At 37.9% G+C, this 11,535-nt stretch overlaps 1 protein-coding gene across 4 annotated transcripts in view; it reads left to right on the plus strand.

Moving 5' to 3' along the window:
• The window catches only part of MTMR7 (myotubularin related protein 7), a 43,639-nt gene that overhangs the window by 23,837 nt on the left and 8,267 nt on the right, over nt 1-11,535 (plus strand). For 3 of the 4 annotated variants that reach the window (XM_039550307.1, XM_039550306.1, XM_039550309.1), the window contains 4 exons: nt 3,818-3,950; nt 8,691-8,800; nt 10,446-10,571; nt 11,352-11,401. In XM_039550307.1, coding sequence (XP_039406241.1) covers nt 3,818-3,950; nt 8,691-8,800; nt 10,446-10,571; nt 11,352-11,401 — 419 coding nt within the window. The remainder of the gene's footprint in view (nt 1-3,817; nt 3,951-8,690; nt 8,801-10,445; nt 10,572-11,351; nt 11,402-11,535) is intronic. The other variant, XM_039550308.1, reaches the window with a different exon arrangement.

Consider the following 11,535-nt stretch of genomic DNA (forward strand, 5'->3'; position numbering starts at 1 on the left):
CAGAGCTGGGGCAGATACGAGGAACCTGCATGGCTGGTGACTGAAGACATGGGTGTTGGTGGGGAGGTGCTGTGAGTGCTCACGGTTCTAATGGGAGGCAGTAGCCAGAAAATGAGGGCCTTGGCATGTCTCATTTACCCAAGTCTCACCAAGGACTGTGTAATCTGGTAACTGCTTTGACCTTCAGTTCCCTCTTTTTTATTGGGAAGATGAAGATGCTACCAGCTTACTTATGGTCCTGAAGCAAGTGAATTGTGATGAGCACTAGGAAAGGATCGGTACCATTGTGTTCAGAATGGGTGTTAGCTATGAAGTACAGACCTAGCTGCCTAAATAATGCTTGTTTAACAGTTTTCTGTATGTAATAATAGTTACAGCTTGTTTCCTCTCTGATGGTATTGGTACTCTTCCCTATTTAAGGCTGTCTTTGACTGATGGGATTTATTGCTAATGACTTACTGGCTATTAATAATGTTTTACCAGGTATTAACAGGAAGGAGCTGTCCTTTAATTTTTAATAAAATTAAAGGATGGGTCCTACCTGTTAATACCTGGTAAATTACTTTGAGACATCTTCTGTGTGCAGTGGAAAAAGCCCATACTTTGTGGAGGGTGTGGAGAGACTGAAAGTGGCTCACTTAGCCATGAATGCCAGCATATTTCCAGCAATGCTGGCTTCTTCAGGAGCCAGTTAGGAGATGAAGACTGTTTATTTTCACTGAACTTCTCTGTAAAAAAAAAGTTTTGATGTAAAGAAGTTTGTATACCAGATTCCTACTTCTCTCTGCGCAGCAAAAATGGACAGATCTACAAAGCTCCTGTGATCCCAGATGCCTTGTTACAATTTTGCACATGAAAATGCATTTATAAATCTAGAACATATAGCAAGGGATAGGGATCGGTGGAAGCAGTTCCTGGCATTCCTCAGGGAACCTTTAGCAAATGTAAAGATAAGATATCAAGGCTGGTAGAAGGCTTCCCATTCCCATAGGCGGCTACAAAACTGTTTGCCTTATATCTCATAAGAACCAGTTCCTTGCAAAGATCGTGAATGTTGATGGATCCTTCAATTCAACATTCCCAAGTGCTTTTCCCTCATTGCACTTGATAATTTTCAAAACAAAATATTTGTCTGTGGAAGAAAGCTTTGTTTCCACTTCATTTGGATATAGCAGGATGACCAAATGCAACTTTACTTAAGCCACTGTCATTCCTCTATGTGATCACAGAATAAGCTAATATAAACTTACTGTTTATGAGTAAAACACATTAGTTGTATAATCTTTATAGCAAGACACAGCTTGGTTATCCCCCAGATTAAAGAAAATGGCAGGAAATCTTGCAAGTGAGGTCTTTTACCTTTAGAGGCTGTATCCTCATATTCACTGAGATTAATCAAGTACATGCACAATTTAGAGAGCTTCACAACCACTACTTTAAGAGCAACAGATGGAATTTTGGTAGATGATGTGGAAAACTTGTTAGTAAATATTGTGGCAGCTGCAAAGTTTGGCAACTGACAGTATTTAAAATAAATGAGTGTCAGAAAGCCTTGCAATTTAACCTTCTATTTATTTACTTTTAAAGAGTGCTATTTCAGATTGTCCTTTAAGAAAGGATATTTGTGATAAAATTGCTCTGCTGCAGAAACAGTTAATGGTATTTATGTGCTGAGTACTAGGTTAGTTAGAGGATAGATATTTTCCGTTTAGGGTTTCAGGGGTTTGTGGTGGCTGAGACTTGTGTACAGATCTTTCTTCCAGAAGCTATAGGCTACTGCAGAGAGAGACTGCCTCATTTTGTTTGTACAAGAACACTGATGTCAACTTCAAAAGAGAAAGATTAGGATTCAGCAGATAATTTCTATCTTTGTTGCAAGTCACACCGAGGACTTTGTCCTTAATTGACATGCTGTTCACAGGCTGTATCTTTTTTTCATTGTCCATTGATAGTAAAAACATTAGCAGACTGCTGATTGATAGACAAGAATGGGGTTTTTTTCTTGTGCTCTTTCCTGAACTGCATACTATAAGTTAAAAGAAATTTTCCCCAAGATTGGAATAAATCAAAAATGCTGGTATTTTGCCCAGGTTTCTATCCAGAGTGTCGTTCCTTCTGTTTTATCATGAAATTCGTGCAATGTTTCAATTCCCAATGGTGTTCATTGTAACTTTGTAACAAATGTAACTTTTTAGCTCTTTCCTTTGAAAGTTAAGATATCAGGTTTGGCCCTTGGAAACCTCTTTTGACATATAAGGTAAAAAAGCTAGGGTTGTTATCTTGGTTGGAAGGAGATGGCATCAGACAATCAGTCCCCAGTTGTGTGTATTGGCTCCAAATTAAAGTTGAATATTGGGAGTATGTGTGTTTGGGGTGGAAGAGGTCAGAAAAGGCGACATTCTTGTATATCCCATGATGCCATTAGCTAAGCACTAAAATATATTACTGTGAGTTTCAGCTGTGACCACAGAAGCAGCGAATCAATAGTACTGCCTGCACTATTGGGAAATAAACTGGAGACAGAGTTATCTGCATAGCCTCTTGGCCCCTTCTTTTACTTTTTCATGAGCATTGGCTCTCACTGAAATGAAGACAAGTCACTTTTTGTCCAGTCAATATCCTTTATTATTTATTTCTTAAATCTTTCCTGAGCAGAAGCTGTTAGCTGTGTTTTGAGGCATGGAGGTTCTGCCACTTGAGCTGCTTTGTCACTCTCAGAGCCTTCATATTTCTTGGGAAGTTCAAAGGTCCCACAGCCTTACAGCATGAATTTCACAGAAAAACAGGGACTTTATGCAAAAAGACAATTTCTTTCTATTGCACAGTGAGATTTTGCTACAGGAATTTTTTTAAAAAGTAAGTAGGTACTTAGTAAAAAAAAAAAATTATTAAGAAAAACCTATCAAAGAAAAAGTAAAAGTACTTAATTAATTTCTATCAGCTCTAGTTTTCAGCCCAAAGATCAAAATTTGGCATAAGGAGCTTGGCAGATAGTTTTGCTTCCCACCCAAGGATTCCAAAAGGGGGGAGAATAAGCATTAACCCCATCCTTAATTTTATGCTTGGGAAAACTGAGCTAAAGAAATATTTAGTAACTGTCCCATGCCAGGAAGCAAGCAACAGATTCGAAGATGAAACTTCAACTTCCAACTGAAAGTATTTTTACTGAAGCACAGCAACTCCTTTGATAGCACTGCATTGCAGATGAAAATATTTGTGGTGATGTTGTCAATTCAAATATTTTGTAGTTTTACATAAGAGCCAAGATACTATAAAAGTAGGGAAAACTACTCCAACTCCCTCTTCATTATTGCAAGCTTCAAAGAAGTAAGCTTTATCAGCTTTTGGATGATTTGAGCAGTAAAATGCAGTAACTCGGGCAACCTTACTGCACAAGTGTGCACATGCTATGAAACAGTGGCATGGAAGATGGGACACTGCCACCTCCTGGGTACATTCTGCTAGTAAACATGATGTTGATCCAATATAAAAGCAGAACAGCTTTTTAAAACCAGATTAAAACCTTTATGCTCTTGCAGAGGAACTCTATCTAGGCTGTGGGGTTTTTGTGTTTAACCTCACTAATGACGTTTCACTCCAAGTGTGTGAAACAGGGATATCAGAGACTCAGCAGCCCAGTGCCCTGCAATAGGCTGTAAACAGATCCCCGATTCATAGCCCCTTGTGTTGACACTGTGACAAATGCTTCCTATTTGTGCCTGACTTAAACCCCTCTGATTTATTGCTGTAGACCACAAGGTTTGTTTTGAAAGGATTCTGCTACTGGTTTTCATCCAATTTTCCCTATGTTTTTCAGCTCAACGCAATGGCAAACAGAGCAGCAGGGAAGGGATATGAAAATGAAGACAACTACTCCAACATCAAGTTTCAGTTCATAGGCATTGAGAACATCCATGTCATGAGAAATAGTCTGCAGAAAATGCTTGAAGGTAATACTCCCCTTCACTGGAATCTAGAGGAAAGAGTTGATCCTTCTGTCAAACAAATCAGAATAGCTGCTCTGAAATCAGCAGCACTGAAAAGGAGTATGAAAAGTACTCTTTGCCTGTTGCAGCTGCATGCAGCTGCCTGCTGGCTAATGGGACTTGTGCAAGGGAGCATCATGGCAAATATTGATTGGTGATTTCTTAATTGTGAAAACACCTTGTTTCCTGGCTGAAATCCTGATATCATTTAGTTTAATGATAAAATTAATTTTAATTCAGTGCACATTACTGCTACTATGTCATTTTTTGAAATTTACATTTTGATAATAAAATTAAAAAAATCCCTTAGAGCTGACTTTAAGGCTAGTGGAAAATACAGATTGATTTTTTTTTTAAAGCTCAGAAAAACTGTGGTTTGGTTTTCATATAAGGTAGTCATGCATTTTGGACTGTGAATTTTAACAGAAACTCATTCATGCCCTGTATAGAACATATCACATCAGGTCTATTAATGAAATTAATTCACAGTCAGTGGGTGTAACTATTCATCACCTTCAATATCCCATGGAAATTAATAACAATTACCTTATAAATACTTAGCAGTATATAAACCAGTAAATCTGTTCTGCCATTTCATATTTGCAGTACATAACTGTATAGGGGTCATCTGGGAAAAGAGCAAGGATAAATAAGCCATCCTTGACCCTCACTGGCTTGCTGATTTTTAACAAGCAAATAGTAAATAGTGCTCACTCCACTGTGTCTCAGTATTTACTTCATGTACATAAATAACAGCTTCCATCATCTCCTGGATCAGCTTCATCAGTCTTATTCTTGATTTCATGCTCTGCCCATGCTCTTTTACTCTTTGTCTGTCTCCCATCGAGTGTATGCAATTGTAAATTTGAAATCTAAGAAGGGCTTAAATTTTCCATTATAGGAAAACCATGCTCTGTTTTCAAATAAGAGCATTTTATGGAAAGCAGCATTAAATTGTTTTGCAGGTAAAACACTCCCTCTCTTCATCAGAGTTTTCTTGGCCTAAGGGTCTCAGGTAGGAAAACAGAAGGATTTTTTGTTCACTATCAAGTCTTGTTTGGATAGGAGGGAGGCTGGGTGAGTAAACAGGTCCCTTTATTTGTTCAGCTCAAGACTATCAAAGTTAAAATAGTAAACAACCAGCCTGGCTGTATGGGAAGTACTGTGTATAATTTTTGAGCCAAAAGTTCATGAGACCGGCCCATGGCCCAACCTTGCATGTAACAAGGTAATTCCTAATGTATTTAACACTTCAGGCTGCTTGGGGGACACAAATTCTTAGCATCTATTTTCAAATGAGCCATATATTTAAAACATCTGCTTTTTTCCTGGTTTTATGTTTGCTGTATTGAAATCTCACATGCATCAACCTGACTGATAATATTAGAAATCAGAGAAGTACTTTTTAAAAGAAAAATCTTATGACTTTCAGCGTGTCAGGGCTTTCCTTATGTAAGATGCTGTGTAGTTTTTATCTTTTTCCATTTGTATGTGTCCCTTAATCTCTTTTTCTGGTGATCTTTTACCTGACTTGAGCATACAAAGAGACCTAGAACCAAAAAGGCTGTCAAGGATGATGATAACACACATTTAATATGGCTTTAAATTTTTATCAAGGAATACCTAGATAATATATCAATAATTATCAATTACTGGTGTATTATCAATATCAAAAATATATAAATAATTAAAAGAATACATAAATAAGATAGCAATATCACTGTACCTATGTGAATCTTAAGTAAAACATCACACTACACTATAAACTTTACAGAATGGGTCTGCTGCTCATGATCTGTTGTAAGATTTTATAAGGTGCATAAAAACCTTTGAAAAGGCAAATGAGGCTGATGAAAACTGATTTTAGTTTATTGTGAGCTGTATTGTTGCTTGGAAGTGTACAGCATGAAAAAAGGACATCAAGATATAATTGGCCAGATGTATTGCTGAAATGCAAGGCCAGTTTCGTTGAATTTACTGGTACTAAGCAGAAGTGTAGAGCAAAGGATCTTCACATGCCAGATTGCAGGTTATTTTCAATATACAATTTTAAATAACTTCCAATACTGAGAAAATTTGAAAAAAATTATTATTCAGTTTTCCATTAGGAAATGCACTTATATTAGGAATGTATTAATTTCAATTATGATTTTTGGGAAAAAGCTGAGAAAATTAAATTTATACTTATGAAAATGTAAATATTTGAGTAGGTAAAAAAATTTGTTTCAGCTTTGTGATTTTACTGACTTTAATTCAAGCCAATTTATCTTACTTCAACATATATTTACCCTGGTTTAATGTTAATTTTTGACAAACTATACCAGCATTATAAAATTATTAATTTTTAGAATAAGATTTTTTTCAGAATATGCAAAAAATGTTGAGATTTGACTGTACTAGGGAAGTAAAATGCATTTCAACATGATGGAATTTCCTTTCAGAGAAAAAAAAAAATTGTCTCTGCTGCCTTTATGGCTTTTTATTTTTCTCCATTTATAGACAGGTCTATGTGAAGAACTTTGAGATAATTTTGATCCTGTCCACAACCTCCTTGAAACAATTTTTAACATTAGAAGGACATTACACAGGGACTTTTCTCGATAAAGATCCAAGGGCTGCCTGAGGCTGCTATCTGGCGTTTGGGATGGGGTGGGTTGTGCAGCACACCCAGGGGCCAGCTGGGACCTGACCCCTGTGTGTTGTGCACTGAGGTGATGGCCCCACATGCTCCCTGTTTGTATTTAAACAGCAAATACGAGCTTCTCCTCCCCTCATACCAGGAGCAGCACTTGCTGATGTAGGAGCAGCCCTCTGATCCTTGGACTTCTGTGACAGAGCAGCCAATAGGAAAACCTGTGGGTTTGGCCCACAGCAAGTACTCCTTCCTCTACTTATGGCTGTCCTGCCAGAAATGGGACTAGTCCAGCATACTCCTCTGGTACTTTTGCTGGTGGAAGAGGCAGTTTCCAACATGTGTCCTGTTTCTTCCTCCCATCCAGGAGGTATGGGTTCCTCATATCCAGGGATATGGGTGCATTGCTGGAATTCCCAGAGCTCTGCCCAGCAGCTCTTTATTTTCCCGTGCATACACTGTGGATGAAGCAGGCCATATTTCTCAAAGATTTTGGTACCTTTTCTGCCTTTTCCCCTAAGGATAAGCCTCATAACTGAATTCATAATTGAACTCAGTGTTAAGGTCCAGATCAGTTGCCAAAGTCATGCGAAATATACAGGGTATGCATTTAGGACAGTATGAACTTTGCTCAGTGAAGTGGTCAGTAAATATTGACTGCAATTTGGGAGTGGGAATGAGCAAAGCACTGTTTCAGCCTTACCTTGGGCTTTTGTAAACAGAGACAGCAGCTTCAGCCAGAATTCAGCCACTAATTGGTCATGCTCCCATCTGCACAGGAACATTAATCATATGGAAAGCTGTTTGCTTTCAGTGCTGCTATCTCTGCATCTTTATAAATATCCTTCCAAAATTACTTTTAAAATAACCATCTGGAAGGGGCCTTGCATATAAACATTGCAAGACTTTGTATGGACACATTAGGCCATTTTGCTTCTGAACTAAATGGAGTTAGGACAGTCAGATAGGTCAGATATGGTGTAAACTCTGGCTTGTAAAATTAAATTTCAATTACCCCGAAGGAAACTGAAGCTATGCCAGGGGCCAAAATGGCTGTAAATAACTGAGTCTTTTAAGATTTCCAGACCACAAGAGACTTACTAAGACATTAGTAATTGACAGATCATACATTAACTCAGTAAAAGTCATGATGTTTTTCACGGTACTCTGAAAATTAATTTCAGTGGCTAATATATTTTTCCTTAAAAGACAGTATAACTCTACATGGATCAAAATAAAGATGTAGTCTATTTGTGGGGCGAATTTAATATCTCACTGTTGAAAATAGATTGCACTAAATTTCATTGAGTATTTGTTCTGCTGGATTGAGGTACCTGATTGAGATTCTGATTGCTTTTTTTGTTCTGATGCCACAAACTCTGTAATATTACAAAATGGATGCTTGGATACAGCAGGAAAGGAACTTAGAGTAGAAACCGAGAGATTGTTATTTTTTTCTTCAAATGTGGCATAGAGTTTGGAAGATTTTCAGGAAAATATTTTCTTTGATGGATTATGTCTTGTCCTCACTATCAGAATACTTTTTGACTTCAAGTGAAGCTTTAGTAAGGCTTAACTCAGGGATGAAGAACTGTAGAGTGAACCACTAACTCAACCACCATCATCTGTGGTGATGCTGGGAGCAGGAGGCAGTGGCACCATTTAGGTGTCTGTCTGCCTGTCCAACAGCAAAAATCAAATGCTTTCTGTTTCCAAGTCCTCATGATTAAATACACCAACTCCTCCCAGGGGTTTGAAAACTTCACTCCCAACACAACCTTGGAAAATGCATGCTTCATAGAAGGATGGATTTGGATTTGTTTGCAATAGGCTTTATGACAGCTTCTCTTTTTAAATTAAATCAGTATATTGGGTGAAATTTGACCCAGCCCCATTTCTTAAATATATGTGTTTCTCAAAGGTTAAGTTTGACTGTGAAGTAGTCCTTCTTTTCAAAAGATGCATGTTTTACACAGGAAATAACTGAAGAAGAGAGAACTCTGAGGCTCAACAGTCAGTGAAGCTTAAGGAACTCTAATTACTATAAATGTTATACGTGTCTTATTTTGCAGTTTGTGAGCTGAAATCACCTTCGATGAGTGACTTTCTGTGGGGCCTGGAGAATTCTGGCTGGCTGAAGCACATCAAAGCCATTATGGATGCTGGCATTTTTATTGCAAAGGTGAAGTGTATAAAATGAGCTACTGTGTTATCACCTTTGAGTTATCAGGCAACCAGCTAAATTCACCTCCTGAACCAACTCCTGTGTATTACCATAGCCAAACTCTCTAGCAGCTTCTACTTTTATATATCTGAGAACTTTTACAGAAAACAGTTTTGGCTTTAATAAGAAATTATTTCCCCTAATCCCCCCTAAAGTAATACAGACATTTGTCATCTACCAGCAGTAGCTTAAATTTTATTACCCCCTACCTTGTGCTCTGGCTTTTTACTGCTTCAATTCTTATTTCTGAGATTGCTATTACAATTTCTTATCGGCCATTTTATTCACATGACCTGCTGCACAAAACTATACAGATAAAACTTCATGGATTTCCCTCCTCACTAACTGCTTGTTTCTCTTGCATTGCTTCTTCCTTCTCAGAAGGCAACTGTAGTTTCTTACCCAAACAGCAGCTGTGGGATACATACATGTATACTACTCCCAGCCCTACTACCTTTCATTAGCTCGTAGAAATAAGGTCATTTACATTAGCTTTGCTAGTTTTTCCCCAATGGCTGGTCTTATTATCCTTTGTCCATATGCTTGCTAGCCCAGTGCCTTTTGACCTGTTCTTGTTTGTATGGTTCCCAGTTCTCAGTTCTTGGTCTTCTGCCCACAGGGGTTCTATTTTGGTAGAATTTACTTGTCTCTTGAGATAAACATAGATAATTTATTATTATTCCTCATTCTCTATTAAGCCCAAACTTAACCTAAATGTGTTTTTTTCCCTAACTATATCTTTCCTAACCTGTTTTATATTCTACTTCCTAAATTTAATTCTCTTTAGAAATGACAAAGGCCAAAACCCTTAGAATTAAAAAAACAACCTCCAACCCTCAAGTTCTAAAAATAATACAACACCAGACTCTGGAGAACTCAGTACAATTTCTTCTTTATGTGTTTATGTATAAAATGGATTCCTCTCTCCCCAGTTATTCCATTAAACATACTGATAAAATCTTGCTTATTAAACATGGATGTTTCCCACTACCACAGGCTTCCCCAAAAACCTTTACAGCATGTCATCAGGGCAATGCAGTGTGCTGCAATGACGTCCAGGCTAGTGCTCCCATCGGAAGCAGACATTGCCCTTATTGACATTACCATTGTCATGGTTTAGCATAGTTTGGGTTCTGAATTTGTTCAGGGGGGAAATTCCAAGCTATTGGGTCAGAGAATGATGAAAAGATGAAAAATTAAGAGCCATATTGCAAGCATGGCTATTCTTTAAGTGGCATGTGAGTGGAACAAGATGTATTAGAGCATCTGAATTTGCTGTAGGTAGTTGTCTGCTTTGACAGATTGATGTATTTAAATTGAAATTAATCAATCCCACATCTTCCTGTAGTGGAGCGTAAACAGGTAATTCTCAACCACTATATTGCACGGGCTGGGGTGAATGAAAACTTTTCAAATGAGAGGAATAACACTGATTTTCAAATGACACAACACTCAACTTAAGAACTCTGTGGTAGAGCAAAAAATGAAAGAGCTTTTCCAGTTCCCAAGTTAATTCTGTCTATATGCTGCTGTCTCACTGTTCCTCTCTTACCATTGTCTTCCTCCCTGCTTGTGAAATTTCTGACTTTTTCTGTATCCTTAGGCTGTGGCTGAGGAAGGTGTGAGTGTGCTTGTTCACTGCTCTGATGGCTGGGATAGGACAGCCCAGGTTTGCTCTGTAGCAAGCCTTCTATTGGATCCATATTACAGAACTATGAAGGGATTCATGGTAAGCAGGTTCTTTCACAGAGTAAATGAAGCAGTATGGCATCACTTAAGATGAATAACTTTGTTTTTAATAGGAAATAAACTGTCCCTTATATACCCTCATTTTGTTTTGGGTTTTAAGCAGGAAGGAAGGCTTCCATATGTTCATGTTAAAGTCTCCCAATTTCTCTTTGAAATGTTATTCAAGGTGGGGATCAGTTGGGCACCCATGTTTGATTTTTTTTTTCCTAACCTTGACCAAGAAACTTTCTCACAGCCCAAAGAGCTTTTGTACAAGCAAGAATTTGTGTTCATTTGCAGTGAACATTTTAATTTTGAGTGTCAGAAGTGGGTCTTTCTAGACATTAGATTGCAATGAGCAGCTATATTGGAAAATCTGTTCCTTTCCCAAGTCAATCAGCAGTAGTAAAGCATCTAGAAGTGGTTATCAAGTTACTGGTCACATGTTAAAAAGATGTTTGAGACATTTATAAGTTCTATTTTAGAAAGCAATGAAACAAGATATTTGAAGTTGTGCTGAAATACTGGCACCCTCTCTGCATCCATGAAGAGTGCTGTTTCCCTGAGTGGGCAGCAGTGCTCATCACTCATTATTTTTCTGATAATTGTGAAAATTATTTAGGATTCTAGTACTGCTTGCTTACATCCTTCTTGCTTGCCACTTTTCTGCTTATTCTAAGAATTAACTGGGATTCCAACACTGCTTGTTTATACCACTCTTCTGCCTGCTTCAACATGTCAGCTCTACTCCACAACATTGAATGCAATATTCTCATTTTAGGTGTTAATTGAAAAAGACTGGATTTCCTTTGGTCACAAGTTTAACCACAGGTAAGGCGGTGCTAAGGTTTTCGTCTCTCTGTATGTATATGTTTATGTAGTCAGTATCTGCTGCCATTCCAGTTTTACTTCTCTGCTGCCTTACAAAACATAGCAACAGAATGCCCCGGGAAACAGCCATACCC

Source organism: Corvus cornix, chromosome 4 (genome assembly GCF_000738735.6).
Source record: "Corvus cornix cornix isolate S_Up_H32 chromosome 4, ASM73873v5, whole genome shotgun sequence".
Lineage (NCBI taxonomy): Eukaryota > Metazoa > Chordata > Aves > Passeriformes > Corvidae > Corvus > Corvus cornix.